The sequence below is a fragment of the Myotis lucifugus genome, unplaced genomic scaffold (genome assembly GCF_000147115.1).
Source record: "Myotis lucifugus unplaced genomic scaffold, Myoluc2.0 scaffold_1, whole genome shotgun sequence".
Lineage (NCBI taxonomy): Eukaryota > Metazoa > Chordata > Mammalia > Chiroptera > Vespertilionidae > Myotis > Myotis lucifugus.
The window spans coordinates 31,665,185-31,690,670 of record NW_005871049.1 but is presented as its reverse complement, the minus strand read 5'-3'; the positions used below and the strand labels follow the sequence as shown (position 1 = coordinate 31,690,670).

The following is a 25,486-nucleotide window of genomic DNA, read 5'->3' as shown; positions in this document are numbered from 1 at the left end:
AAGAGCTTTTAAGATTAATGAATTGAAAATGAAAACTTTATAAGGGAGGGGCACAAAAGAACATAAATAGCCAGCCATATCATGTTTCTTTAAAAAAATTTTTTTAAATATATTTTATTGCTTTTTTACAGAAAGGATGGGAGAGGGATAGGGAGTTAGAAACATTGATGAGAGAGAAACATTGATCAGATGCCTCCTGCACACTCCCTACTGGGTATGTGCCACAACCAAGGTACATGGCTTTTGTCCGGAAGTCTCCCAGTCTAATTAACATATTACCCTTTTATTAGTATAGATAATGAATTATCAAAAGGAGAAACTAAGAAAAGAATCCCATTTACAAGTGAATCAAAAAAACAAAATACCTAGGAATACATTTAACAATGATGTAAAAGACCTGAACTTGGCAAATTAAAAGACACTCAAGAAAAAACTGGAGAAGATACAAACAAGCGGAAGTATATACTGTGCTCTTGGGTAGAAAGAATTAACATAATTAAAATGTTTATACTACCCAAAGGAATTTACAGATTCAACTCAATTCCTATGAAGATACCAATGGCATATTTCACACAACAGGAACAAATATTCCAAAAATTTATATGGAACCAAAAAAAAACCCCGAATAGCCACAGCAATCTTGAGAAAGAAGATCAAAGTTGAAAGAATCATGCTACATGATATCAATCTACACTACAAAGCCATAATAATCAAAACAGCATGGTACTTGCATAAAAAACAGACATATAGCTCAATGGAACAGAATATACAGCCCAGAAATAAACCCACACCTTTAAGATCAATTAATATTTGGCAAAGGAGGCAAGAACATACAACGGGTAAAGACAGCCTATTCAATAAATGGTGTGGGGAAACTGGACAGACACATGGGGAAAAAATGAAATTAAACCACCTTAATATACCATACAAAAGAGTAAACTCAAAATGGATTAAAGACTTTAATCCATAAAAATCCTAGAAGAAAACATAAGCAGTAAAACATTTCTTGTAGCAATATATACTTTCTTTTTTTTAAATTAAATTTATTGGGGTGACATCCTATCTAAAAAAGAAGGAATATGCAAATTGACTGTCACACCATCACAAAGATGGCGGCGCCAACAGCAGAGGCTGAGTTCCAGTTACGAGCCTTAACGAGCAATCAGCAGGGACCCGAGGCTGCGTGGCGTTGGGCTGGGGCAGGGGACCTCAGGCCGTGCCCACCACCCAGCGATGCTTGACGGGGGACCACAGGCCACGCCACCCAGCCTGGTGCCGGGCCGAGGGACCTGAGGGTACGCTGGGGAACCTGAGGCTGCGCCCCCCGCCCGGCAGGGCGTGACGGGGGGCTGAGGCTGCGCCCCCCGCCCAGCGCCGGGCCAGAGGACCTGAGGCTGCACCCCCTGCCTGGCAGGGCTTGACAAGGGTGGGGCTGACCAGTCTGGATCTTGCGCGATTTTGAGGCACTGCGTGTGGGTGAGGACTTGACTCTGGGTCCCGCGGCACCTCCCAGACTCTGACAGGAGGAAGATTTTCATATACATTTTACTAATTTTCTTTCATCTCTGACACTTCTATAATAGAGAAAGGGCAAATAGCAATATTAAAATATTTCCTCTAATTAATCCCCTTTTAATGTGCACGAATTTCATGCACCGGGCCACTAGTTGGTTAAGAAGATACATAGATTTTAAATGTACATTTCCATGATACATGATCTTTATGTTGCACTGTGTGCCCACCACCCAAAGGATATTTTTTCTGATATATCTCCTCAGGCGAGAGAAACAAAAGAAAAAAATAAACAAATGGCACTAAATCAAACTAAAAAGTTTTTGCACAGCAAAGAAAACCATCAACAAAGTGTAAAGACAATGCCGAAGCCGGTTTGGCTCAGTGGATAGAGCGTCGGCCTGCGGACTGAAGGGTCCCAGGTTCGGTTCCGGTCAGGGGCATGTACCTTGGTTGCGGGCATATCCCCGGTGAGAGATGTGCAGGAGGCAGCTGGTCGATGTTTCTCTCTCATCGATGTTTCTAACTCTCTATCTCTCTCCCTTCCTCTCTGTGAAAAATCAATAAAATATATTTAAAAAAAAAAAAGTGTAAAGACAATCCACTGAATGGGAAAACATATTCACCAATGATACATCTGAAGCATGGAACAGACTGATGAATCTCATCCAAAATGTATAAAGAACTTATAAAACTCAACACCAAAAAAGCAAACAATCCCATTAAAATATGAGCAAAGGACCTGAATAGACAGACACTTCTTCATTGAGGACAAAATGATAGCCAATAGATATATAAAAAAACACTCAGCAACACTAATCGTCAGAGAAATGCAATTAGATATCATCTCACACCTGTCAGAATGGCTATCATCAATAAATTAACAAACAAGTATTGGTGAGGATAAAAAAAATGAAACTCTGTGCACTGTTGGTGGGATTGGTGCAGCCAATGTGGAAAACAGTACGGAGTTTCCTCAAAAAATTAAAAATGGAACTGCTGAATGACCCAGCAATTCTACTTCTGGTAATATAGCCAAAGAAACCCAAAACACTAATTTGAAAGAACAGATGCACCCTTATGTTCATGGCAGCGTTATTTACAATAGTCAAGACTGGAAGCAGTGCAAGTGTCCATTAGTAGATGAGGGGATAAAAAAACTGTTATACCTTTACACAATGAACTACTACTCAGCCAAAAAAAAGAAGGAAATCTTACCCTTTGTGACAGCATGGATTGACCTGGAGAGCATTATGCTAAGTGGAAATAAGCCAGCCAGAGGAAAGACAAATACCATGATTTCATTCAGGTACAGAATCTAATGAACAGAATGAACAAGCAAGCAAAATAGTGACAGACTCATAGAGAGCAGGCTAATGGATGTCAGAGGGGGGGGGGGTAGAGGGTGTTGGGGTTGAGCAAAAAAAATTTTTAAGCTCTAGAGCATCAGCCTATGGACCGAAGAGACCCAAGTTTGATTCCAGTAGAGGGCATATACCTTGGTTGTAGGTTCCTCAGCCCTGGTCAGGGTACATGCAGGAGGCAACCAATCAATGTGTTTCTCTCACATCAATGTTTCTCTTTGTCTTTTCCTCTCTTCCACTATTCTCTCTAAAAATAAATGGGAAAATATTCTTGAATGAGAATTAAAAAATAAAAATTTTTAAAGAAAGAAAATGCTCATGGACACAGACAACAATGTGACTACTGTGGTGGAGGGAGGAAGGTAGAGGAGGGCATAGGGGAGATAAATGGTGATGTACGGAGTATCACATGATCTCACTCATATGTTGAATCTAATGAACAAAATAAACTGATGAACAAAATAGATCCAGAGACACAAAAGCATGGGACAGACTGATGAATCTCAGAGGGAAGGTGGGAGGGGGAGAGAGATTACCCAGGGAACTTATATGCATACTAGAGGCACGAACTTTGTCAAGAGTAGGCCTTCCTTCCCCCGGCCCCCAGCACCCGGAACCCAGGCTTCTCTCGCAGAGGGAGGCCCCGTCCACCCACCACTGCCCATCAGTGGGTGGCCAGGGCCCCCCTCCTTGGGGCGATCGTGGGGCCCCCCGATTGATCACACCACCGGCAGGTGGCCTGGGCCTCCCTCTGTGGCGCAATCATGGGGCGATGGCCAGGCCCCCAACCAATCACATCGCATCCGCCTTGGCTGGCCTGGCGCCAGTGGATGTCATAGCATGGTCCCGGGTGGTCGTCCGGATGGTCGTTCCACTGTTCGGCTGATCAGTCGATTTGCATATTATGCTTTTTTATATAGGATATGCATAGCCCATGTACATAGACTATAGTGTGGGGAAGGCCTGGGAGGGGCGGGTATAGGTGGAAGGGGGTCAATGGGGAAAAAAAGGGGGGACATCTGTAATACTTTCAACAATAAAGATAAAAAAGGGACACCCAGCAGTTGTGGCTCAAGTGGTTAGCGACAACCTATGAACCAAGAGATCACAATTTGATTCCTGGTCAGGGCACAGTGTCTAGGTTGTGGGCTTGGCCCCTGATAGGGGGCCTGCAGGAGGCAGCCAATCAATGATTCTCTCTCATCACTGATGTTTATATCTCTCTCTCCCTCTGTTCCTCTCTGAAATCAATAAAAATATTTTTTTAAGGGAGGATAAATGATGACGGAAAGAGAGTTGACTGGGTGAACAAACAATACAACATATAGATGATGTATTATAGACCTGTACACTTAAAACCTATATAATGTTATTAACCAAATGTCATGCCAAGAAATTCAATAAATAAAAATTTTTTAAAATTACTAAGAGGACCTGGCCAGGTAGCTCAGTTTGTTGGAATGTCATCCCATACACCAAAAGGTTGCAGGTTCGATTACCCAACAGGACACATAACTAGGTTGCAGGTTTGATCCCTTGATGGGGCGTGTACAAGAGGCAACCAATAGATGTTTCTCACATTGATGTTTCTCTCTCTCTCACCCTTTCTCTCTAAATACCAATAAAAAAACATCCTCCCATGAAGATTGAAAAAAAAATTACTAAGAGGAAATATCTGGGGCAAGGGGAGGGGGGTAGGTTCTGGCTAAACAGCTCTGATAGGATTCTTGCTATAAGGCAGACAAGGGTGATATTACCTTGAGGATGGTGGAGGATGAGGATCCAGGAGGGTGAGGAGGGTGGGGGATTCAGGCTAAACCAACTTTACCGAATTCTTACCAAAACTGAGCAATCTATACTAATAAAAGCCTAGGTGGTCCTCGTGCCCTCAAGCGCGACATCATCACAAGATGGCTGCCACAAGATGGCCACACGCACAGCGGAGGCGGGGTCTCGAAGGCAGTTGGGGGTGATTGGGCTGGCAGGGGAGGGCAGTTGGGGGCGATCAGGCTGGCAGGCAGAAGCAGTTAGGGGCAATCAGGCAGGCAGGCAGGCGAGCAGTTAGGAGCCAGCGGTCCCAGATTGTGAGAAGGATGTCCAACTGTGGGATCGGGCCTAAACCGGCAATCAGACATCCTCCGAGGGGTCCCATATTGGAGACGGTGCAGGCCAGGCTGAGGGACACACACCCATGCACGAATTTCATGCACCAGGCCTCTAGTACTAAATAAAACAAGTCCAAAGTGAGAAACCTAATTGGGAAGAGAATTCAGAGGTGCCTGACTAAAGTTTGATCAAGGAGACACTCTTTATCAGTTTATCTATCTAAAATGATACAATGTTTCAGATTTATTTCAAAATAATTGGGAGAAGGAAGTAGAGATGAAACAAAATTGACCATGAGTTGGTAATTATTTAACCTAAATGATAAGAACAAGAACTTACATAATATTCCCTATACATGTGTTTAACATTTTCTATAGTAAGAACATTCTTTTAAAAAAATGCCAATAAATATAATCACTTGTATGAGATAAATATTAACAAAAATTATATCCTTTACTCCTCAAAGTAAATATATTACTCTTAAAAGTGTCAGATTAACTGTAGCTTACCCATTAAGTATAGGTGCTTTACAATTATATTTGAACACTCTGTATGACATTAAACTTTAGAGTTGTCTGTCCTCTTCCCTAAGCAAAAGCATGGGGGGGTCGGGGAAGAAGAGAAATAGCAAAACTTTCAATGAGAACAACAATCAAATCATACTACACAGTTACTGCAGCATAAAAAAAAAAAAAGAGGACTTAGGAATTCTCAAAAATGACAAGCCAGAAAATAAATATAAAAAACAGAATGGTTTTACAATATTCATCCCTCACAAACATATGTCATTTTAGCTCTCAACATGATTACAAGAGTCTCAACTAAAACACATGGATACAGAAAGTATGAAAGTAAAAGGATTGAAAAAATGGTGCATGCAATCCTTAAACCCAAAGAAAATTTGGGAGCTATACTGATATCCAAGGAGGCTTGAAAGAAAGTATACTTGGAAAATAGAGTCACTTCACAATAAAAGTAATGTGGTTCAGTTCCACATTAATAACACGAGATCAAAGTATATACAGCAAAAATTTACAGAATGACAAGAAGCAGTAATACATAAGTCTACAGATAAATATTAATGCATCATTATCATATACTTGATAGAAACAAACAAGGAGAAACATAGTTAAGTGAAAAAAAAAAAAGAGTTCATCAGAATATTAACAGATTTTACCTAATGGGTATATAGAGAATACCATTAACCAAAAATTTCATATCATATATTCTTCTATAGCATACGTAGAACATTTATAAAAATAGACTTTTTCCTAGGCCACAATGCAAGTCTCAAAAATTTTGAAAATGTTGATACTACACAATGTATATTCTTTGACAGCAATGTAATAATGTTGTAAACCCATTAAAAATATAACCAGAAATTCTTCATAGGTTTGGAAATTATGAACTACATTTCTAAATAACCTATAAGTATAAACAGATATCATTATGGAAGTTAGATGGACTTTTAATTGGTGACAACAATAATAAGTATCTGGAGGGAATTAGCTTTAAATATATTTACCAGAAAAAAGGCTAAAAATTAAAGAACTACTTCAAAAAGTTTTTAAAAAGTCACAGGAAAATAAATCCAAAGAAAGTAGAAGGAACTAAGAACAGAAATTAATAAAACAGAAAACAAATACATAATAGAACAACAAAGGCAAAAGTAGTTCACTGGAAAGATTAATGATTGATAATTCTAAATGGACACTGATTATTAAGGGGAGGAGAAAAGAAGGAAGAGAGGGAAAGAAAAGAAGAAGGGCACAACCCTTCTTTAAGGAAGAAATAATAATGCCAATGTTACATAAACCCCTCTAGAGACTAGAAAAAGACATTAGTACAACTGACTTTGAGGGGAGTGTAACTTTGGTAACAAAACCTAATAAGGACAAAGAAAAACTATCAGCCAATCTCAGTTATGAAAATATATGCAAAAATACTAAATAAAACATAACCAAATCAAATCCAGCAATTTACAAAAAAATAATACATTAATATATCTGAAAATCAACTAAAGTTAGAAAAAAAGGGCATATAAATCAGATAATCATCTCAAAAAATGGAAGGAAAATAATAAATTCAACATCCATTTATTATTGTAAATAGTATATTCTTAATTAAGAATAGGTGTTGAGCCTATTTAATCTGATAAAAGGTCACACCAAAGTCCAGATTAAACATCATACTTAAAACTCTGAGGTAATACTTAATGGTGAAACTTTAGGGTCAGAACAAGACAAAAGATGCCTGTAATCATCATTTCCATTCAACACTTTACTAGAGCCAGCTGAGCAAAGCAAGGGGGACTGGGGAGGAGAAAGCTATAAAGATAAGAAAGAAAAACTGTCACTATTTGCCAATGATATGACAATATTCTTAAAATCCAACATAAATAAATCATTAGAATTAATAAGCTATAACTTCTTAAAAATCAATATTCAAAAATATTCTTTCAGCCCTAGCTGGTTTGGCTCAATGGACAGAGCATCAGCCTGCAGACTGAAGGGTCCCAGGTTCGATTCCGGCCAAAAGCATATGCCTGGGTTGAGAGCTTGATCCCCAGTGGGGGGCGTGCAGAAGGCAGCCAATCAATGATTCTCTCTCCCCCTCTCCCTTCCTCTCTAAAATCAATAAAATATATTAAAATCTCTTATATAATAAAGACATAATATGCAAATTAACCCTCATGCTCTCACAAGATGGCTGCCTACAACCAGGCCCGCAGGGAGGTTAGTGAGGGACGACCAAACGACTGAACAGCAGGCTGCGTGGGGCGACCAGGCCGAAGGGGTGGGGAAGTTAGGGGTGATCAGGCCGCACGCAGAGGCAGTGAGGGGTGATCAGGCCGGTGGGGGGGGGGGGGCAGTTAGGGGCAACCAGGCAGGCAGGCAGGTGAGCGATTAGGAGCCAGCAGTCCAGGACTGTGAGAGGGATGTTCGACTGGGCCCAAACCGGCAGTCAGACATCCCTCAAGGGTCCCAGATTGGAGATGGTGCAGGCTGGGCTGAGGGGAACCCCCCTCCCCTGTGCACAAATTTTGTGCACTGGGCCTCTAGTATATATATATTCTTCCAAGGAATTTCCTCTAAATGTCAGTATTTTAGAACTGTTTAAACAGATCCATAGACTCCCTTTAATTTTATGTATTTACTTCAGCTTATAATTTTATAGGCTTAGCTCATAACTACTGAGGCTTTTTCAACTGAAATTCTTAATTAGAACCACAACACAAAACATAATTTACCCAACTATTTTCTCAGTTCTCCCAGAAAAGTTCACAGATAAAAGCCCTTAAGATGGAGGACCCTTCTCTCTCTCTCTCTCTCTCTCTTTTTCTCTCTCTCTCCCTCCCTCCTTCTCTCTCCTCCCTCCCTCCCTCAAATCAATTTAAAAAAAATCTTTTAAAATTCATCATAGCTGAAATTATCATGACTTTGCCACATGGAATAAAAGTTTTAGATCTTCTGTTAATCATTTATATCTTCTAGCAGATACAAGATTTTTTTCAAAAAAGTCTCTAGTGTTGGGTTAACTAGTTATCCATATAGGAAAAAAATGAATCTGAACCCAACTCATATCACATATAAAAGTTAATTTCAGACAGATTATAAATTTAAGTGTGAAAGATACAAAAAAATAAAACTTCTAAAAGAAAATGGGAAAGGATCTTTATGACCTTGAGGTGTGGGAAGATATCTTAAAACAAAAACACAAAAGAGGAAAAGATTCACTGGATTTCATTAAAAGTGATAACATACTTATCTGAAGATGCCAGTAAGAGAATGAAAGGGCATACCACGGAAAGAGAAGAAATTGCAATGCATATATGTAACAAAGGACTCATAAAGTGCATAAAGAACTCAAAAACTAGTCCAAAATACCAAAGCACTTCTAAAGAGGCAATCTAAAAAGCCAATGAACAAACAAAAGGCACTTCAACTGATAAGCCATCAGGCAAACGTAAATTAAAATCAAAACTCAAGACTACTGCACCTACACTAAAATAGCCAAAATTTTAAAAACTGATTATATCAAGTATTAGTGAAGATGTGGAACAACTGGAACTCTCACACAGGACTGGTAGAATGTACTTGCTACAACCACATTGGAACTATCTCTGACAGCACCTGATAGCACTGAGATCCACATACCCTGTCATCTAAGAATTCCATTCCAAGACATAAATTCCAAAGAACTGTGTACATAATGTGCACTAAAACACATGCACATGAAAATTCACAGCAGCGTTATTATTTTACTAGAAGCCCAGTGCACAAAATTCGTGCATGGGTAGGGTCCCTAGGCCTGGCCAGCGATCAGAGCTGATCTATGGGGCGACCAGCGGGGCAATCTGGGGGCCCCCACTGACACCCGCCTTGGTTGACCTGGCTGCGGGGGGGAGGTGAGCAATCAGGGCCTGGATCAGGTGGTTGGCTGCCACTGTGCGTGTCATAGCCACCGGTCGTTCTGGTCGTTCTGCTGTTCCAGTTGCTGGGCTTTTATATATATAGATATGTGGTATAATTCCATTTAGATAAAGGTAAATACCTGCAAAACTAAACTACAGTAATAGAAATCAAAATAGTAGTTACTTTGAAACTAGAAGGGAAAACAAGGGAGGATTCTGGGGGTCCTGATAATGTTTGTTTCTTGATACATGGGTAGTTATATGAGGTGTTCATTTTATAGAAATTCATCAATTTCCACACTTAGGATTTGATGATTGTTGTGATAGTTAATTTTATACATCAACTTTACTGAGCTAAGGGATGCCCAGATAGCTGGTAAAACATTATTTCTGTATATATGTCTATGAAGGTCATTACAAAAGAGATTAGCACTTGAATTGGGAGACTAAAAAAAGATGCTTTCATCAACAAAAATGGGCATCATAAAATCGGTTAAAGATCTAAATAGACCAAAAAGGCAAAGGAAAGGTGAATTTGCTCTCTGCTTGAGCTAGGATATAATCTATCTCCTTCTGCCCTTGGACATCAGCGCTCCTGGACCTGGGGCATTCAGACTCAAACTGGGACTTCTCCACAGGTTCCCCTGGTTCTCAGGCCTTTGGGGATGGGACTAGGATTACACCAGCAATATTCCTAGACCTCCAATTTGCAGATGGCAGGTCATGGGACTTCTCAGCCTCCATAATCATGTGAGCCAATCACTCATAATAAATCTCTTCCTACATATCAATATTTATCCTATTAGTTCTGTTTATTTGAGAACCCCAATTACAGTTGTATACATCTCTGCATTAAGTTATATTTAAATTTTAAAGTTTATCCAAATACAAGGTTTTCCTTTGGGATAATGAAAATGTTCGGAACTAGAAAGAAGCAGTAGTTGCACAACATTACAAAAATGCTAACTACCATTAAACTGTACACTTTAACAGTGGTTCTATGTTACATGAATCACCTCAATTTAATAAAAGTTACCCCAATATGCAACCTCAGTAAAACAAGTATATACTGATTAGTAGATATTCATGACTACAAATATTAAGAGTTGCAATGCTAAACTTACCAACTACTGTGTCACCATCTAACAAATTGTCATCCTCAGAAGTTTGAAAGTCCATAATGACACCTGCTCCATCTAAAAGTTCCTCATCGCTACTTGCACTTGTTATACTGTTGTAGCTGTTTCTATAGTAGCCTCTATGGAACAGTTGCTCAGACTCCATTGAGCTGTTTGGTTACCTGAAAAATAGGGGAAAAATTGTTTAAAAATTTTCCCAACATATACTAAAAATCACCTAGTTTGACATGACAAAGGAAATTTCTGATCTCTGTATTGAAAAAAATACTAAGTTTATTTACTCTAACAATTGCTAAACATCTGTCATGTGAAGTCTTTAAGGATAATTAAATAATTCTATTCTCACTATGCAGCTGTAAAAAAGAATGAAGAATATCTTCAGGTAGGGGTATAAAACAATCTCCAAAGTCAATTGTTAAGTTAAAGAACAAAGTACAGAGAAGTGTTTACAGTATACTACAATACATGTGGGGGTGGGGTGAATACAGTATATAATTGCTTGTGCATGTACAGACTATCTCTGGAGGGATTTCCAAAATAGTTGGCCACAGGTCAAAGGAAAAAGATGGCTGAAGTACCAGATCTAAAAGTGAGACTGTCCCTTCTGTATATTTTGGCAGGGACAAGTGCTATCTTTAAATATTAATTTCATTCTCTTTTCATCATTTTAAAATTTAAATCTTCAGAGTCCATCCTATATAATAAAAGGGTAATATGCAAATTGACCCTAACAGCAGAACGACTGGGAATCACTGGTCACTATGACACACACTGACCACCAGGGGGCAGATGCTCAATGCAGGAGCTGCCCCCTGGTGGTCAGTGTGCTTCCACAGGGGGAGCTCTGCTCAGCCACAAGCCAGGCTGACGGCTGCCAGTACAGCAGTGGTGGTGGTGGGAGCCTCTCCCACCTCCTCAGAAGCGCTAAGGATGTCCGACTGCAGCTAGGCCTGCTCCCCACTGGCAAGTGGACATCCCCCGAGGGCTCCCGGGCTGCCAGAGGGATGTCTGACTGCCAGCTTAGGCCCAATCCCCCCGGGGAGCGGGCCTAAGCCAGCAGGTGGTCATTCCCCGAGGGGTCACAGACTGGCAAGAGGGCACAGGCCGGGCTGAGGGACCCTCCCGAGTGCACAAATTTTTGTGCACCGGGCCTCTAGTAGTCAAATATCAGCCATGGAAACTATGATAATATGTAACAATTTTCATTTTTTCAAAGCAGATCATACCAAATAAGCACACATTTTCATTGTTCTTACTCTCTATACTTTATAATAGTATTACTGCTGGTTTAAATTTTTAAATACACCTATCTACTTGCTCAACATCAAATTGGAAGACATTAGCAGCAGACTTGGAAGGTTCGTGTGTGGGATTTGCAAGGTAGTCATAAAAATAGTAAAAATGTTATTGTCGCAACTACCTAGGGTTTATTAATATTAATAGTAGGAAGAGAGAAAAGGGGAGGCCAGATATTATAAACACGGTCATCTGGTCATCATTATAACTTCATACTCCCCAGGGAACCATGGTTATCTGGTCATCATTACAGCTTCATACTCCCCAGGGAACCACGGGTCCATTCCCTACAGATCACTGGGGGAAGGGATCTAACAAAGGGGGAGATGGACGCATGTGCAGTGAAGTTGGGGTGATGTAGGGGAGGTGGCTTGCCTGTCAGTCTAGCCTGGGAAACAATGGATGGCAAGGAGGGTGGAGCCAATGCAAGCCTGCAAAATCTAGGAAGGTTAAAATACCCAGATAGTCCTGGCCTTGTGACTCAGTAAGTTGGGCATCACCCTGTGCACCAAAACATTGCTGGTTCTATTCCCAGTCAGGGCACATGCCCAGGTTGAGGGCTGGATCCCTGGTAGGGAGCCCAGGTTGCAGGCTGGATCGCCAGGACCGGACACCGATGTTCCTCTAAACTCTCTCCCGAAATATCAATTTTTTAAAAAAATCCCCAGAGTCCCCTCTCCCTTGCTTGTCCCCTTTTCTCTCTTGCTCTGTGACCAGCAATCACCCTGAGTGCTTATCTATTCCCTCAACCCGCTGCATTGTCCATGGCCATGCAGACCCCACAGCAATGGACTGTAGCAGGAACACAAGCTAAGCTACCCAGATGCTGGACTGAACTAGACTTTAATATGGAGCAGAAATTCTTGGCAGTGGCCTTAATTCTGGCCCTGCTGGAGACGTGATTTGACGTTTTCCATGGCAGGCCAGAAGGAGACAGGACCTTGGAGCAGAACCCCCTTAATTTTACATCATCAATAAAACTTTCCACAAAACCCCATCCTCCTGTGGGGGACTCAGGAAATTATTTTCCCCGCGGTACCCCAAGAGCTCCACTTCCACCAATAACAAAACCAGAAAGCCTTGTAAAACAAGACTTACTACATATCATAAGTATACACAGAAAATAAACGGTGAATGGAACTAAGCATACTCCAATTCTAGTGCTAAATTCTAGTACTGAAGACCTGAAGTATTTCCAGACAATCTCTTGTCCTCAATAAATTCTCCTTCCTCACATGGAAATTAACCTCAAAGAGCTATAATAAGTAAAAATTATCTGTAAAGCTTTTATACATTTTTTAGAAAAATAAAATCACTTTTTAAACAAATTTATTGCATACATTTCCTAATTTAGAGAAGGTGAAGTTTTGAGAGCTTCCTGAGAACATATCTTTATTCTCAGCATATGGTAGTGACTGGTACATAATAGATGGATAATAAATGTCAAATTGTTTATTCAAGTAATAAAGTAAAAAATATAAATGTATTGATTTTTCAATAGACAAATAATCTCTATAAAAACATTAATCTGGTCTAGGGAGAACAACTAAAAACTAGCACATAAATTACAAAGAAAATTTTAAATATGTAATGCTTTACAACTTTATTACTGTTTTATGGTTACCTCTACCAAAGGTGGCCTATTATTACATATTGAATTTGTTAGAACGTACTAATTAAAGCAAGAGTTTTTATATTTAAGGTAAATATTAAAGTAGAATAGTATAAAATAGCTATTCATACTAAGAATTTTACAGTGTCCATAGAGGCAATCAAATTAAATATTGTGGCTCTTGAGTAAATAACCAAAGACTTTGGAAAAAAAATTAACAGTTCAAGAATCATTTTAATTCTGATGTATCAAAGCATTTAGACTCAGATTTTGCAAAGAACACAGACATTCTATTCTTCGCTTCTTTATGTGATAATCACACTAGAAGGGCTTAATACTTATAACATACACCAAATAAAAATTAGTTATAGGTTTTCTGTATACTGTGACCTCAATCAGCAAGTTTCAACCTGTCTCCTCCATTTTATCCCTAAAAGTCCCTCAAGAACTGTGTTAACTGGCAATTTCACTCTTTCAAAATGTTTAAAAAACTTAACTGCACTAACACCTCTGAAGCACCTAGAACTCCACACCTTTCTTTATAACAAGACCGACCAACCAACTCTGTTCCAAAAGTTTATTAAACTCAGGCCTGTATGGGCTATTATTTCCATAAATTTGATAACTTAACAAACAAATAAAACTAACCTAATTAGATCAGATTCACCCAGTGTACTATCTCTATTTAGCTGACTTGGGACTTTACATCTCAAAATCACTTCAAAGCAGCACTTCATGTTTGATTGAATAACTGGGAAGAGACATCTGTATTCCAGGGGATGCAGATGTTGGGGGCCATCTTGGAATTCTGCCTTCCACAATATCCCCCAATTGTCAATTAAAAAAAAAACACACAAAAAAAACAAAACTACTCCAGAAACCTATAGAGCTGTATACACTGTCTGTTCAGTAGCCACTAACCTTGAAACATGGCTAATCCAAATTGAGATATGTTCTAAGGCAGCGGTTCTCAACCTGTGGTTCTCGACCCCTTTGGCAGTAGAATGACCCTTTCACAGGGGTCGCCTAAGACCATCCTGCATATCAGATATTTACATTACAATTCATAACAGTAGCAAAATTACAGTTATGAAGTAGCAACGAAAATAATTTTATGGTTGGGGGTCACAACATGAGGAACTGTTTTAAAGGGCCAGAAGGTTGAGAAACACTGTTAAGGCAGCAGTTCTCAACCTGTGGGTCACGACCCCTTTGGGGGTTGAACGACCCTTTCACAGGGGTTGCCTAAGACCATCGGAAAACACATATAATTTCATATTGTTTTTGTGATTAATCACTATGCTTTAATTATGTTCAATTTGTAACAATGAAATTGGGGGTCACCACAACATGAGGAACAGTATTAAAGGGTCACGGCATTAAGAAGGTTGAGAACCACTGGCCTAAGGCAAAATATCTATTGGATTTATAAGACTTAATAAGAAAAAAATCAAATATTTCATTAATAATTTTATATTGATTTCATGTTGAAGTAATATTTTCGATATACTGGGTTAAAAAGATATATTGTTAAAATTAATATCATCATTTCCTTTTTACCTTATAATGTGGCTCCTATGAAATTTAAAATTACATATATGGCTTGCAGTTACAGCACAAATATTTTTACAACATCACTGCTATAAAGTATTCAAAATTCTGTCTATACTAATAAAAGGGTAATATGCTAATTAGACTGGGAGACCGGCTGGGGAGAGCAGTTGGGGGCCATGAGGCCAGCAGGGGAGGGCAGTTGGGGGCCATGAGGCCAGCAGGGGAGGGCAGTTGGGGGCAATCAGGCCAGCAGGGGGGGAGGCAGTTGGGGGCGAGCAGGCCGGCATGCAGAGTGGTTAGGGGCGATCAGGCAGGCAGGCAGGTGAGCGGTTAGGAGCCAGTGGTCCCGGATTGCAAGAGAGATGTCCGACTGCTGGTTTTGGCCCCATCCCATAGTTCTAAACATAAGATAGTGAGGGCATCCTATATAAAAAAAGGCTAATATGCAAATAAAAGTCTCAAGAGCAATGATGGCAGGGAAGAGAAACTGACTATATGTAAGAAGCATTTTCATGTAAGTATTTCAAGAAATGTATGTGCTAAGTACAGGTCAAATATAAAAATATGACAATAAATTTAAACCATAATTTATTCATTCTCTGTTTATAGAACAGCTACTAATATACCAGAAATTGTACAAAATATAAACAATTTTTATTAATGGCATATTTGTATAGGGTTTACGGCTTTCAGTAACCTTCAGTATAAATTACTTTATATACTGTCCTCAAAAGGGATGCAATATTTTCCATAAATTACTATATATCCACATAATAAAAGGCAATACATGATAGATGTCACAGAAGACAGAAGAACTGTTATAAGAGGTCAGAGAAAAGACCACATTCCACTGTATCTGAGGATGAGAAGCCTTCTTTGGAAGAGACACATGTGAGTTGGACCTTAAAAGGTAAGTAGGATTTTATGGGGCAGAGATGGGAGAAGAGGTTAACTGAATCAAAATTATTGGCATGAGTCAAGCTATGGAGCCAAGAAGGCAATATATCTGCAGTTGAGTATGTGCACAGAACACAAGTCCAGTAAAAGGTTTCATGGTCAAATAAGCACGGGTGATAAAGCATATCCCCATCTAGAATTATAACGGCTAACAGCATAAGTAAGGTTCTTGAAAAAACACTGTAGCCGAAACCGGTTTGGCTCAGTGGATAGAGCGTCGGCCTGCGGACTGAAGGGTCCCAGGTTCGATTCCGGTCAAGGGCATGTACCTGGGTTGTGGGCACATCCCCCAGTGAGAGATGTGCAGGAGGCAGCTGATTGATGTTTCTCTCTCATCGATGTTTCTAACTCTCTATCTCTCTCCCTTCCTCTCTGTAAAAAAATCAATAAAATATATTTTTTAAAAAAAAGAAAAAACACTGTAGTAAAAATTAACTTTATAATCAAAATTTATGCAAAGTGTCTCAAGTGTATTTTACCCAGGGATGACCCCTCAATCCCATATAACATCATGAAACTAAGACTGGAACATCACGGTAGCAAGGATTTATTCTGATACAAATTGTCAACGCATATAACATCTGACAAGAAACTGACTACTCCCAAAAGTAATACTACTTGATATTTTATCCTGTTAATTCTGTTAGCCGAATGTCTAAATTGCTATGCCATATACATTTTTCTTCAAAAAAGTATGCATGGATAACTGCTAAGGGAAGTAACCTGTCAGCTCTGAAGAAAATGTCCTAGATTCATAAAAATTTTAGTCATTCAAAAGTTAAATGCTAGATTATTTTAAAAGGAAAAACACACACAAATATAAGGCTCAGACTATAACAACAAATAAAGGTAAACAAAAATCCAACAAAAAGATGCTATGGAAAGGCTTACACTTTGAAAACCAAATAATTTTCATGATTTTACAAGACAAACTATCAACTACTTCCCCTAAGGTCAAGAAACATATTTATTTAACTTTGTTCAAGTCAAAGTTGCAGATTCAATCTCTCCATATTTCAGCAATGCAAATAGGCAGTTTCCCCACATGGGTTCATCCTCCATTTTGTACTTAACTAAGGAACATTTATCTTTTTTTTTTTTTAAATATATTTAGATTTTTTACAGAGAGGGAGAGGGATAGAGAGTTAGAAACATCAATGAGAAACATCGATCAGCTGCCTCCTGCACACCCCCTACTGGGGATGTGCCCGCAACCAAGGTACATGCCCTTGACCGGAATGAAACCTGGGACCCTTCAGTCCGCATGCCAACGCTCTATCCACCGAGCCAAACCAGCCAGGGCAGGAACATTTATCTTTAAGAATCAAAATGAATCACTGCTGCAATGTTCATATACACACGTGAATGTTCATATGAAAAAAATGCCAAAACAGGGTTTATTATAGTAGAATGAGAGTTTCAAAGAAAAAAAAAAAGATTTTCCAGAGTTTCTATAATTTTACATTACTTTTATAATTGGAAAAAGCAATGGACCTATCATGCCATCCCTCCTATCCTTTCTTTTCTTCTAGCATTTTAATTAGTCCTACCTGCATTTCGAGCAAGAGCTCTGAAATCATGCCAGGCTTCAGTCTCAGTCTGACACTTACTGAGACCTTGGGAAAATTAATTAAATTCTATATGCCTCAGTTTCCACATCTGTATAATGGGAACACTGGAAAGTACCTACTTCATGGAGTTGGTGTGAGAATTGAGATAATCTACAAAAACTACTTAGGAAAGATCCTGAATCATAGAATTCACTCAATAAATATTAACACTTATTATGTCATATTATATGTTTTAGATCACTGCTGATAAGTTTGACTAGAAACTTAGCTGAAAGTTCTTCAAAATAGTCATAGTGGCCAAAACCCACAGAATACTGCTTTGATATCTTACCCACCACCGAGATCACTTCCTGAGCGGTCTGAAAATTATTACCAACATGTCACAACAGGAAATGGAAAGCCTACCACCAACATGACCTGGAAAATAGCCAATTTACTAACAAGATCATAACCTCAGCAACTCTGTTTCCTCTGAACTATATGTATGCAAAACCTGGTCAAATATTTACATTCCTAATGAGTAACATGATTGAAAACACATGCTACAACAATTTCCAAGTAAGGATCTACGTACTAAACATTCATCTTCTTAAAATCATTTGACCCTTTTTTCAAACAAAGAACCAAAGTCTTTTGAGTTATTAGACATAGACATGTGGGGATCACATAAGGAATACAAATGTAGAATCACTGAAAAAAATATGATATTGTATGTAAGCTATGCCATAAAAAAAAAAGTCTTTGAAGAGTGTGGGAGGTAGAATGTGGGAGTGGAATGAAATTTGTCATATATTCTGCCAACCATGGCTGTTTCTATTAACCAGAGGTTATAACAGCATACTCAATCTGAGAAATTCTCTGTAGATCATACCTGTTTTTCTAGCCATTCTATGCAATCAGCAGCTTTTACGATGAAAATCAACAATATATACATTAGCATTTTAACTCCTTTATGTACTCTTGAGCTACACAGTATTTTCTAGTTACTCACAAAGGCACATAAAACTGACATCAGTTAAATTACTCCCATAAAGACCTCATCAAGAAACAAATCTGCTACATTAACTTTTGGAGATGAAAAGAAAAGCCTTTCTGGGAAGATTCAACAATCAATGACACAAGCCACAATGATGGTGCAGTAACTGAATTGCATAGAAAGTTTATAGTTCACAAAATTAAACTTTTGAATTCCAAAAAAAAAAAAAGGTATGGTCACTGTTGATTCAATTCTAACAAATACGCATAGTGTATATGTATATTACCTTCTATGTGCTCCGGCTTTAAAATGCTATACAAATAAAGCATATGCAAAATTAATTTGAGAGTTTCAAGACTCTGGTCCAAGTTTAAGATCAAAACGCCAACGTTTTATATATACACATAAACTTAAACTAAAAAGAAAAATAAACCGATATTTACTTTAAATGTGGGCAAATTTGGCGAAAGTAAATCCCACTCTCTGAGTTCAAATTTAATCTTTTCCTGGAAACTACTTCCATTCTATTAAAAAATCCTTCGACGTTTCCTGGACAAAACAGGTGAAATCTTACAGAATGTTCGAGGGTATACATCTAATTAGGGTGGATTTAACATTATGCAGGTAAATCTATCATAAGATAAACCAAGATGACAGCCCTGGTATCAAAGTTGACCCCAAACCCGTGAACAGGGCAGCTCACAAATGTTCACTCACAGAATGCAACTCACCTTGCAGCTCAGAGGCATAGCAAAACCGGTGGCTGTTTCCTGCGCTGCCTTAGGATTCTGCATCTGTTTCCAACCGAAAACCTAGCTAAACCCTGGGAGCTCCGCCTGGTGAAGCTTAACACAACCCAAACTACCGCAATTGAAGACACCTGGCCTTTTCTACGGACGAGGCTACGGAAATTCTGCCAGGGGGGACTTTTATCTGGGTCCTCCTTCCAACACGGGAACAGCAATAAGTTACACCCGCTTGCTTTGGGCCCTAGAGTCAACCTGTTTCTCTACCCACAATTAGAAATAAAAATCTCCAGCATCACTTCCCTCTTAAGAGACTACCATTACACCCAATGGTCTAACTCGGGAACGAAGTAGAATGGCTTTCAATCCACCACACCCTCCTTCCTCCACACGCGGCCCCGGACGAATGTTGACTACGAAAAAGGAGCTGCAGGCTGCGGAACAGACCGTCCCCGACCCACGGAAGGGGAAGAAAAGCAGTAGGAAACCAGAGAGCCCGACAGGTGCGTCGACGCGTGACGTCACCGCGTCGACGTGAACGGCCGTTCAGCGTCCGGCCGCCCCAACAGCTCCTCCTCCGGCCACGGTCGTAGCCGCGTCGGCGCCTATTGGGCAATGAGGGAGTAGTGGGCGGGGCGAGGAGGGGAGGGGCGGGGCGCCGGAGAGGGAGCGGGCGAGCTGGCGGGCCCTGCGGGGCCGCGCAGGGTGTGAAGCCCTTCCTGCGCGTCACTCTGACTTTGCTGTTTGCCCCGCTGCTGACCTCGGGGAAGGGTGGAGGCGGTCGCCGGAGAAGCCGTCTCCGAAGGCCGCAGACGGGCGCCTGCCCCCGCGTCCTCGCGAGGCTCCGCTTCCACGCCGGCGACGTGCCCCGGAGCTGCGCGTGAAGCGCCGGCGAACGTCGGTCCCAAAACTGAAAAGCAAAAGCCGCCGTGGACAAGCGCTTAATTCGCACTTAGATCGAGCGACATGTGGGCCTTTGAATGGAGACCAGCAGCCCATGCTGCCTGTGCTTGTAGGTCACAGGCAGGGAGTGCAGTGGGGTCGCCTCGCCGGTGATGTGCCTGCCGTGCATAGAAAGAAAACCGATGGCCCGAATTTAGCCATTATGCATTTTCAGAAACAGTGCTTGCAAATTACGTGTTTCGGAGAAAATAGATAAGAATTATGTTTTCAAGTGTAAATTCAACTTGCACATAACAACTGAATATGATCTTGAAAAGGGTTTTTCATCGTGGGTATGACAGGATCAGTCACCTAGATTCAAAAATTCTATGTTTGTGTCATCTATATTTGGGGGTATTTTTCCCCCCCTGAAGCATGTGAAAGTAGGATGCAGACATTATGCTACCTTAACCCTGTATACTTTTACATGCATCTGCTAAGACTAACAATGTCTTCAACACAATCAGAACATCATTATCCCCTGTGAAACTAAAGGGCCAAGTTATCTGCCCCCAACACTCCTAAAATATAGTGGTTGGACAGGCATAAGGTAGTAGTTGTAGGTATTCCAGTTCCAAAAGTAGTAGAAAGGAAGGTGGAGTCACTGTTCTCAAGTGCACACACAGGTGATGAAAAAGTGCCCCTTTCTTCCCCATTATAGGAGGTGGTTTGGGGGTGAGGGGTGTTTTGGGGGGGGTGCGCGGGGGTTGAGAAAAGGAAATCTCCTTTGTGATACCCTCACCCAAGAGGGTTTTTATGCCTTAAGAGGCTTGAGCACTCGCTTTTTCAGCTCATCTGTTTCCACTCGCTGATAACCTCGCAGATTCAGGTCACTCATTCACCTTCACTTTCTGATTCAGGTCCACCACCAACCCATGAATCGGGTTTTTCTCAGTGTAACTTTATTTCAGAACCCCCTTTGCCCTTCTCTGTCACTAGCCTCACATAAAATACAGGGGTTTACACAGTAGGTTTCCCTAACTCTGAATCTCAGGTTAGGCCACTTAAACAAGTTGGCAAAAAACACCAAAAGTTCTTGCTACTAATCCTGGAACAATGAGGTCTAGTCACCCAGTATGTACAGTAATCAGAGGGCCTTTCAAGTGACCTTTCCAGGATCAAGATGTTCAGCTTCTTGCAATTAAAATAAACTATACCCACTATAATAAATATTCTAAAAACTGTTAATCTAATTTCTTTGGAAAGCCTAAAGATTAAAAGGCCTTCTAAGGACATATCTTAGAACCTGCCAAAATTAGGGATTCTGTTTCTTGTTGCCAGGAAAAATGTACACTCAAAGAGAGACATTCTTTTGAGTGTAAAGCTTTGAAAATTATAGGATATCAGGTAAAAGAATTTTATTTTTTTAAAATCTTGTATTGCCCTGGCCGGTGTGGCTCAGTTGGTTGAGCTAGTTCCATGCACCGGAAGGTTGCCAATTCCATTCCCAGTCAGGGCACATGCTCAGGTTGGGTACCTGTGGGAGGCAACCGAATGATGTTTATCTCTCCCTCTCCCTCTCTACAATCAAAATTTTTTTAAAATAATTTTTTATAACATACAGTGCTGAGTAATACCCAGATATTACCTGCTTCATGTTTTTTGAGAAATTACCTCCATGCATTGAGACCCTCCATATATACTACCAGATGAGCTATCCTAGAAGTCATGGAAAGAAACGCTAAAACATCATGAGAAGCAAAGAGAAAGAAAAAACACGACAGGGTACAAATGAGATGGAAAGATTCGAATTGAAACCTGTGATTATGCAATGTTCATATGTCCTGTCTCTCTTGTTGGCACATTAGCCTTCCTGTTGATGCAATTGTAATTGGACCAGAGTTGGGGTTTGAGCAAGGGACCAAGGATGGGAGGTGCCAATGACACACACTGACTCTATTGGAGAGATTCAGGGCAAGAATATCTGGCCACAGATGTAGCTTGCCAAGTAACCTGTTGAGCAAGTGCAGGTTTTGCACTTCTTGAGCAGGGCGTGTGGGACACAGTATGATTGTCACCACTGAGTGGCAGAACTAAGGCCTGTGAATGTTGAATGTCCCATGAGTATTTAGTTTAATTATATTCCTTAATTATATATTAAGGAATATATAATGTTTAATGAATATTAGTGCCTCTTGTATGTTTAGTGCCTCAAGATTATTAGGCATCTCTTAGTCATTTCAGCATTTTCTATGTTCCCAAGTATATGCCCTACTAACTTTGTCTACTATGTCTCACAGATATTTAACTTACCCATGCTTAACACATGAGTTTTGTCGATTCTATTTTTTTTTTCTTCCAGGGAAGAATTGAGTATTCTCAAACAATACAGTCCTGGGCTTCAGAGCTGGTATTATGTCCATGGTGATGATGCAGTCAAACTTCTTATGACAGCTTCATTACTTTTATCAAGGTAGATTTAGCGGAGTCGTAGTAATTCCAAGCACAATATTATTTTATTTTACTTGGAAACTGTTGAACAAGTTTCTTAGATTATTTTTTAAGAAAACAATGTTGAAAAAGAAGCAAAAACTTTTCTAAACTAAATGGAATTTTTCACAAGGGATTTTACAGACATATATTTTCTTCTCTCACTGCAGATGTATAGCCTAATTTTGGAAAGAGGCACATAGACTCTGAGAATGAGAGACAATAGTCACAGTCTGTTAATCAATTATATGTGCTTTCTGTGATCCTTTTATAAATAAATCATAAATCCTTTTATGGTAGTGTATTAGTTCCTACATGGGGATTATCTCAAGGATCTTATAAGTGGGCAAGAACAAGTCTACTTATTAGTATACATTTGGATCTGTAATATTGTGCACTGCCTTATTCCTTCATGAGAACTTGTTTATTTTAAAATCAATTGTCTCTGACATACACAACCATTTTGTCAGGAGTTCTCAACCTTAACTATGCATTGGAACTGTCTAGGGAGCTTCAAAAAAACAAAAACAAAACAAAACAAAAAAAACCGGGGCGTGGGTCCCACTCTCAGAAATTCTGTTTTAATTGTTCCAAGTTTGGGCCTGAGTGAGCATATTTTTAATTATTCCCAGTTAATGAGCAGGACTCAGTCAGAACCACTACATTAGGCATGGGACAATCTATTTAAACAAAGTGCTCTGTGATAGCTTGGTGATAAAACAATAGATTCCATCTGAGGAAGAACTTTCTCTGTAATTCCCCTGGTATTTTTGTTAGAGAATCTGGTGGTGTTAAACCTTCTCTTCAACAGACTTGGATGTTTCAGATAGTAAGGAGTGCAGCTAGATCCTTTGAACATTTTCTTATGTGCCCTAATATAAGCACTTCCAGCCGAATCTCATTCCCTCTCAGCAAGTGTTCCAGAAGGGATCCTGTTCATTGGGGTTCTTACAGATCCTTTACTTGGAGGGGGATGATAAAGAACGGGTTTCCTAGGGCTGAAATAATACCCAATAAGGAGTTTTTACAGATCCTGCGGTGGACTTTTCCCACACATTACAAAAACATATAACAGTCAACCTGATCTCCATACTCTGCTCCTGGGACCTTAAGAGGATAGGCATTTGTATTAGTAGCCCATACATTTAGTGGCTTGAAACAGCAAAAATTCATTCTTTTAGAGCTCTTCAGGTTAGATTGCCAACACAAATCTCACTGGCTAAAATCAAGGTGTTGGCAGAGTTGTGTTTCCTTCTAGAAGTCCTAGGGGTGAATCTATTTCTGTGACTTTTGCAGCTTCTAGAGGCCACGTCTTGGCTCATCGCCCCCTTCCTCCATCTTCAAGTCAAGTTATAGTGGGTTGAGTTTTTTTTAAATATATTTTTATTGATTTCAGAGAGGAAGGGAGAGGGAGAGAGAGATGGAAACATCAATGATGAGAGAGAATCATTGATTGGTTGCCTCCTGCACGCCCCCTACTGGGGATTGAGCCCCCAACCCAGGCATGTGCCCTTGACCAGAATCAAACCCAGGACCCTTTAGTCCGAAGGCTGTGCTCTATCCATTGAGCCAAACCAGCTAGGACTTGAGTCCTTCTCAGATCCTACCATTTTGAACTCTTACTTTTAAGGACCCTTGTGATTACATTGAACTCACCTGGATAATCCAGAATCATCTCACTATTTTAAGGTCAGTTGATTAGCAACTTTAATTTCCCCCTTGCCATGTACCTAACATATTTACAGATTCCAGAGATGGGGGTGGGGGCTGAGATATCTTTGAGTGGCCATTATTCTGCCTACTATAAATTGCATAAATTATCTTTGACCACAGGTGTTATATGCATTTTTAAAAGCCTTCTGGTCCAGCTGTCTTGGCTCAGTGGTTGAACTTTGACCTATGAACCAGGAGGTCACAGTTTGATTCCCGTTCAGGGCACATGTTGCGGGCTTCCCCAGTGGGAGGGTGGGGGTGTGCAGGATTCTTATTCCCTGACCCCAGTCAAATTGCTGTAAATTTTCTTTGAAGTAAAAAACCTAGAAGTAGGTTTGTTTCCTATAATAGCTGAAAAAAATACATGAAAAAACAACAACACAGTTCTATAGAAAATCAGAGAAATGAATAAACCTGTATGTATAGATCTATTTCATGTGTTTGTGTTTCAGAAAAAGAACTTTGACTTTATTGCTTATATTTCATACACATTGACAAGAGGGAGTGAAAAGGGGATTAAGATGTTCTACTAGGAAAATAGTGATGTGGTTCTAGTCTGGAATTTCCTCCTGATTCCGCCAGCATCAGGGAAATAGTTGAAAATGACCTTTCCTTGTTCTTTGCCTTTTTCCCTGAGAAAGAATGTGAAATTATATTGACAAGATTTATACTCCTGATTACATTTGAAGCCTTTGACATTGCAAAGAATCTTCCAGGTTCATGTGATTCTTTCCTAGAAAACTCCTATCTAAGCCTCATTGGAACTTGATATTTCAACCAAGTACATCCTCAATTCAGTCTCATGAGGTGACTCCATTTTCAGGCTTTGTACAGCTAAGGACTCAATGTTTTACTTTATTCTTCCTAAAAATAGGTTATGATCTATCTCTCTTTTTAGATACCTGACTCTTCCATGAGCTCTTCCAGGTGACCCAACCCAGAAAGCCAGAAACTGAAGAACTAATTAGATAACTCCTTCATCTTTGCATATTGAGGTAGGCTTACCTGGTTAAGATCCAGAAATTAATCAGACTGCTACAGTTTAAGTCCAAGGTGTATATAGCTAATGATTAGTTCAAACTACATAAAGTTAGAGTAGGCTTTCAGGAATTGGCTTAAAATCGAAGATTTTAGAATATAGAGAAATAGAGTCC

The 25,486-nt window shown here is 39.9% G+C and overlaps 1 protein-coding gene across 4 annotated transcripts in view; it reads right to left on the bottom strand.

Annotated features, from left to right (window-relative positions):
* CLCN3 (chloride voltage-gated channel 3) overlaps window positions 1-19,769 on the bottom strand; it is an 82,328-nt gene extending 62,559 nt beyond the window's left edge. Inside the window, exons 1-2 of one of the 4 annotated variants that reach the window (XM_023755583.1) lie at window positions 19,233-19,769; window positions 10,521-10,696 (exon numbers count right to left, since the gene is read on the bottom strand). In XM_023755583.1, the coding sequence (XP_023611351.1) occupies window positions 10,521-10,680 (160 nt within the window). In that variant the 5' untranslated portion in view covers window positions 10,681-10,696; window positions 19,233-19,769. Of the gene's footprint in view, window positions 1-10,520; window positions 10,697-19,232 lie in introns of those variants that run through there. The other 3 variants (XM_006081885.3, XM_014456659.2, XM_023755586.1) reach the window with 3 other exon arrangements.
* Between the last annotated feature and the right edge of the window lie 5,717 nt (window positions 19,770-25,486).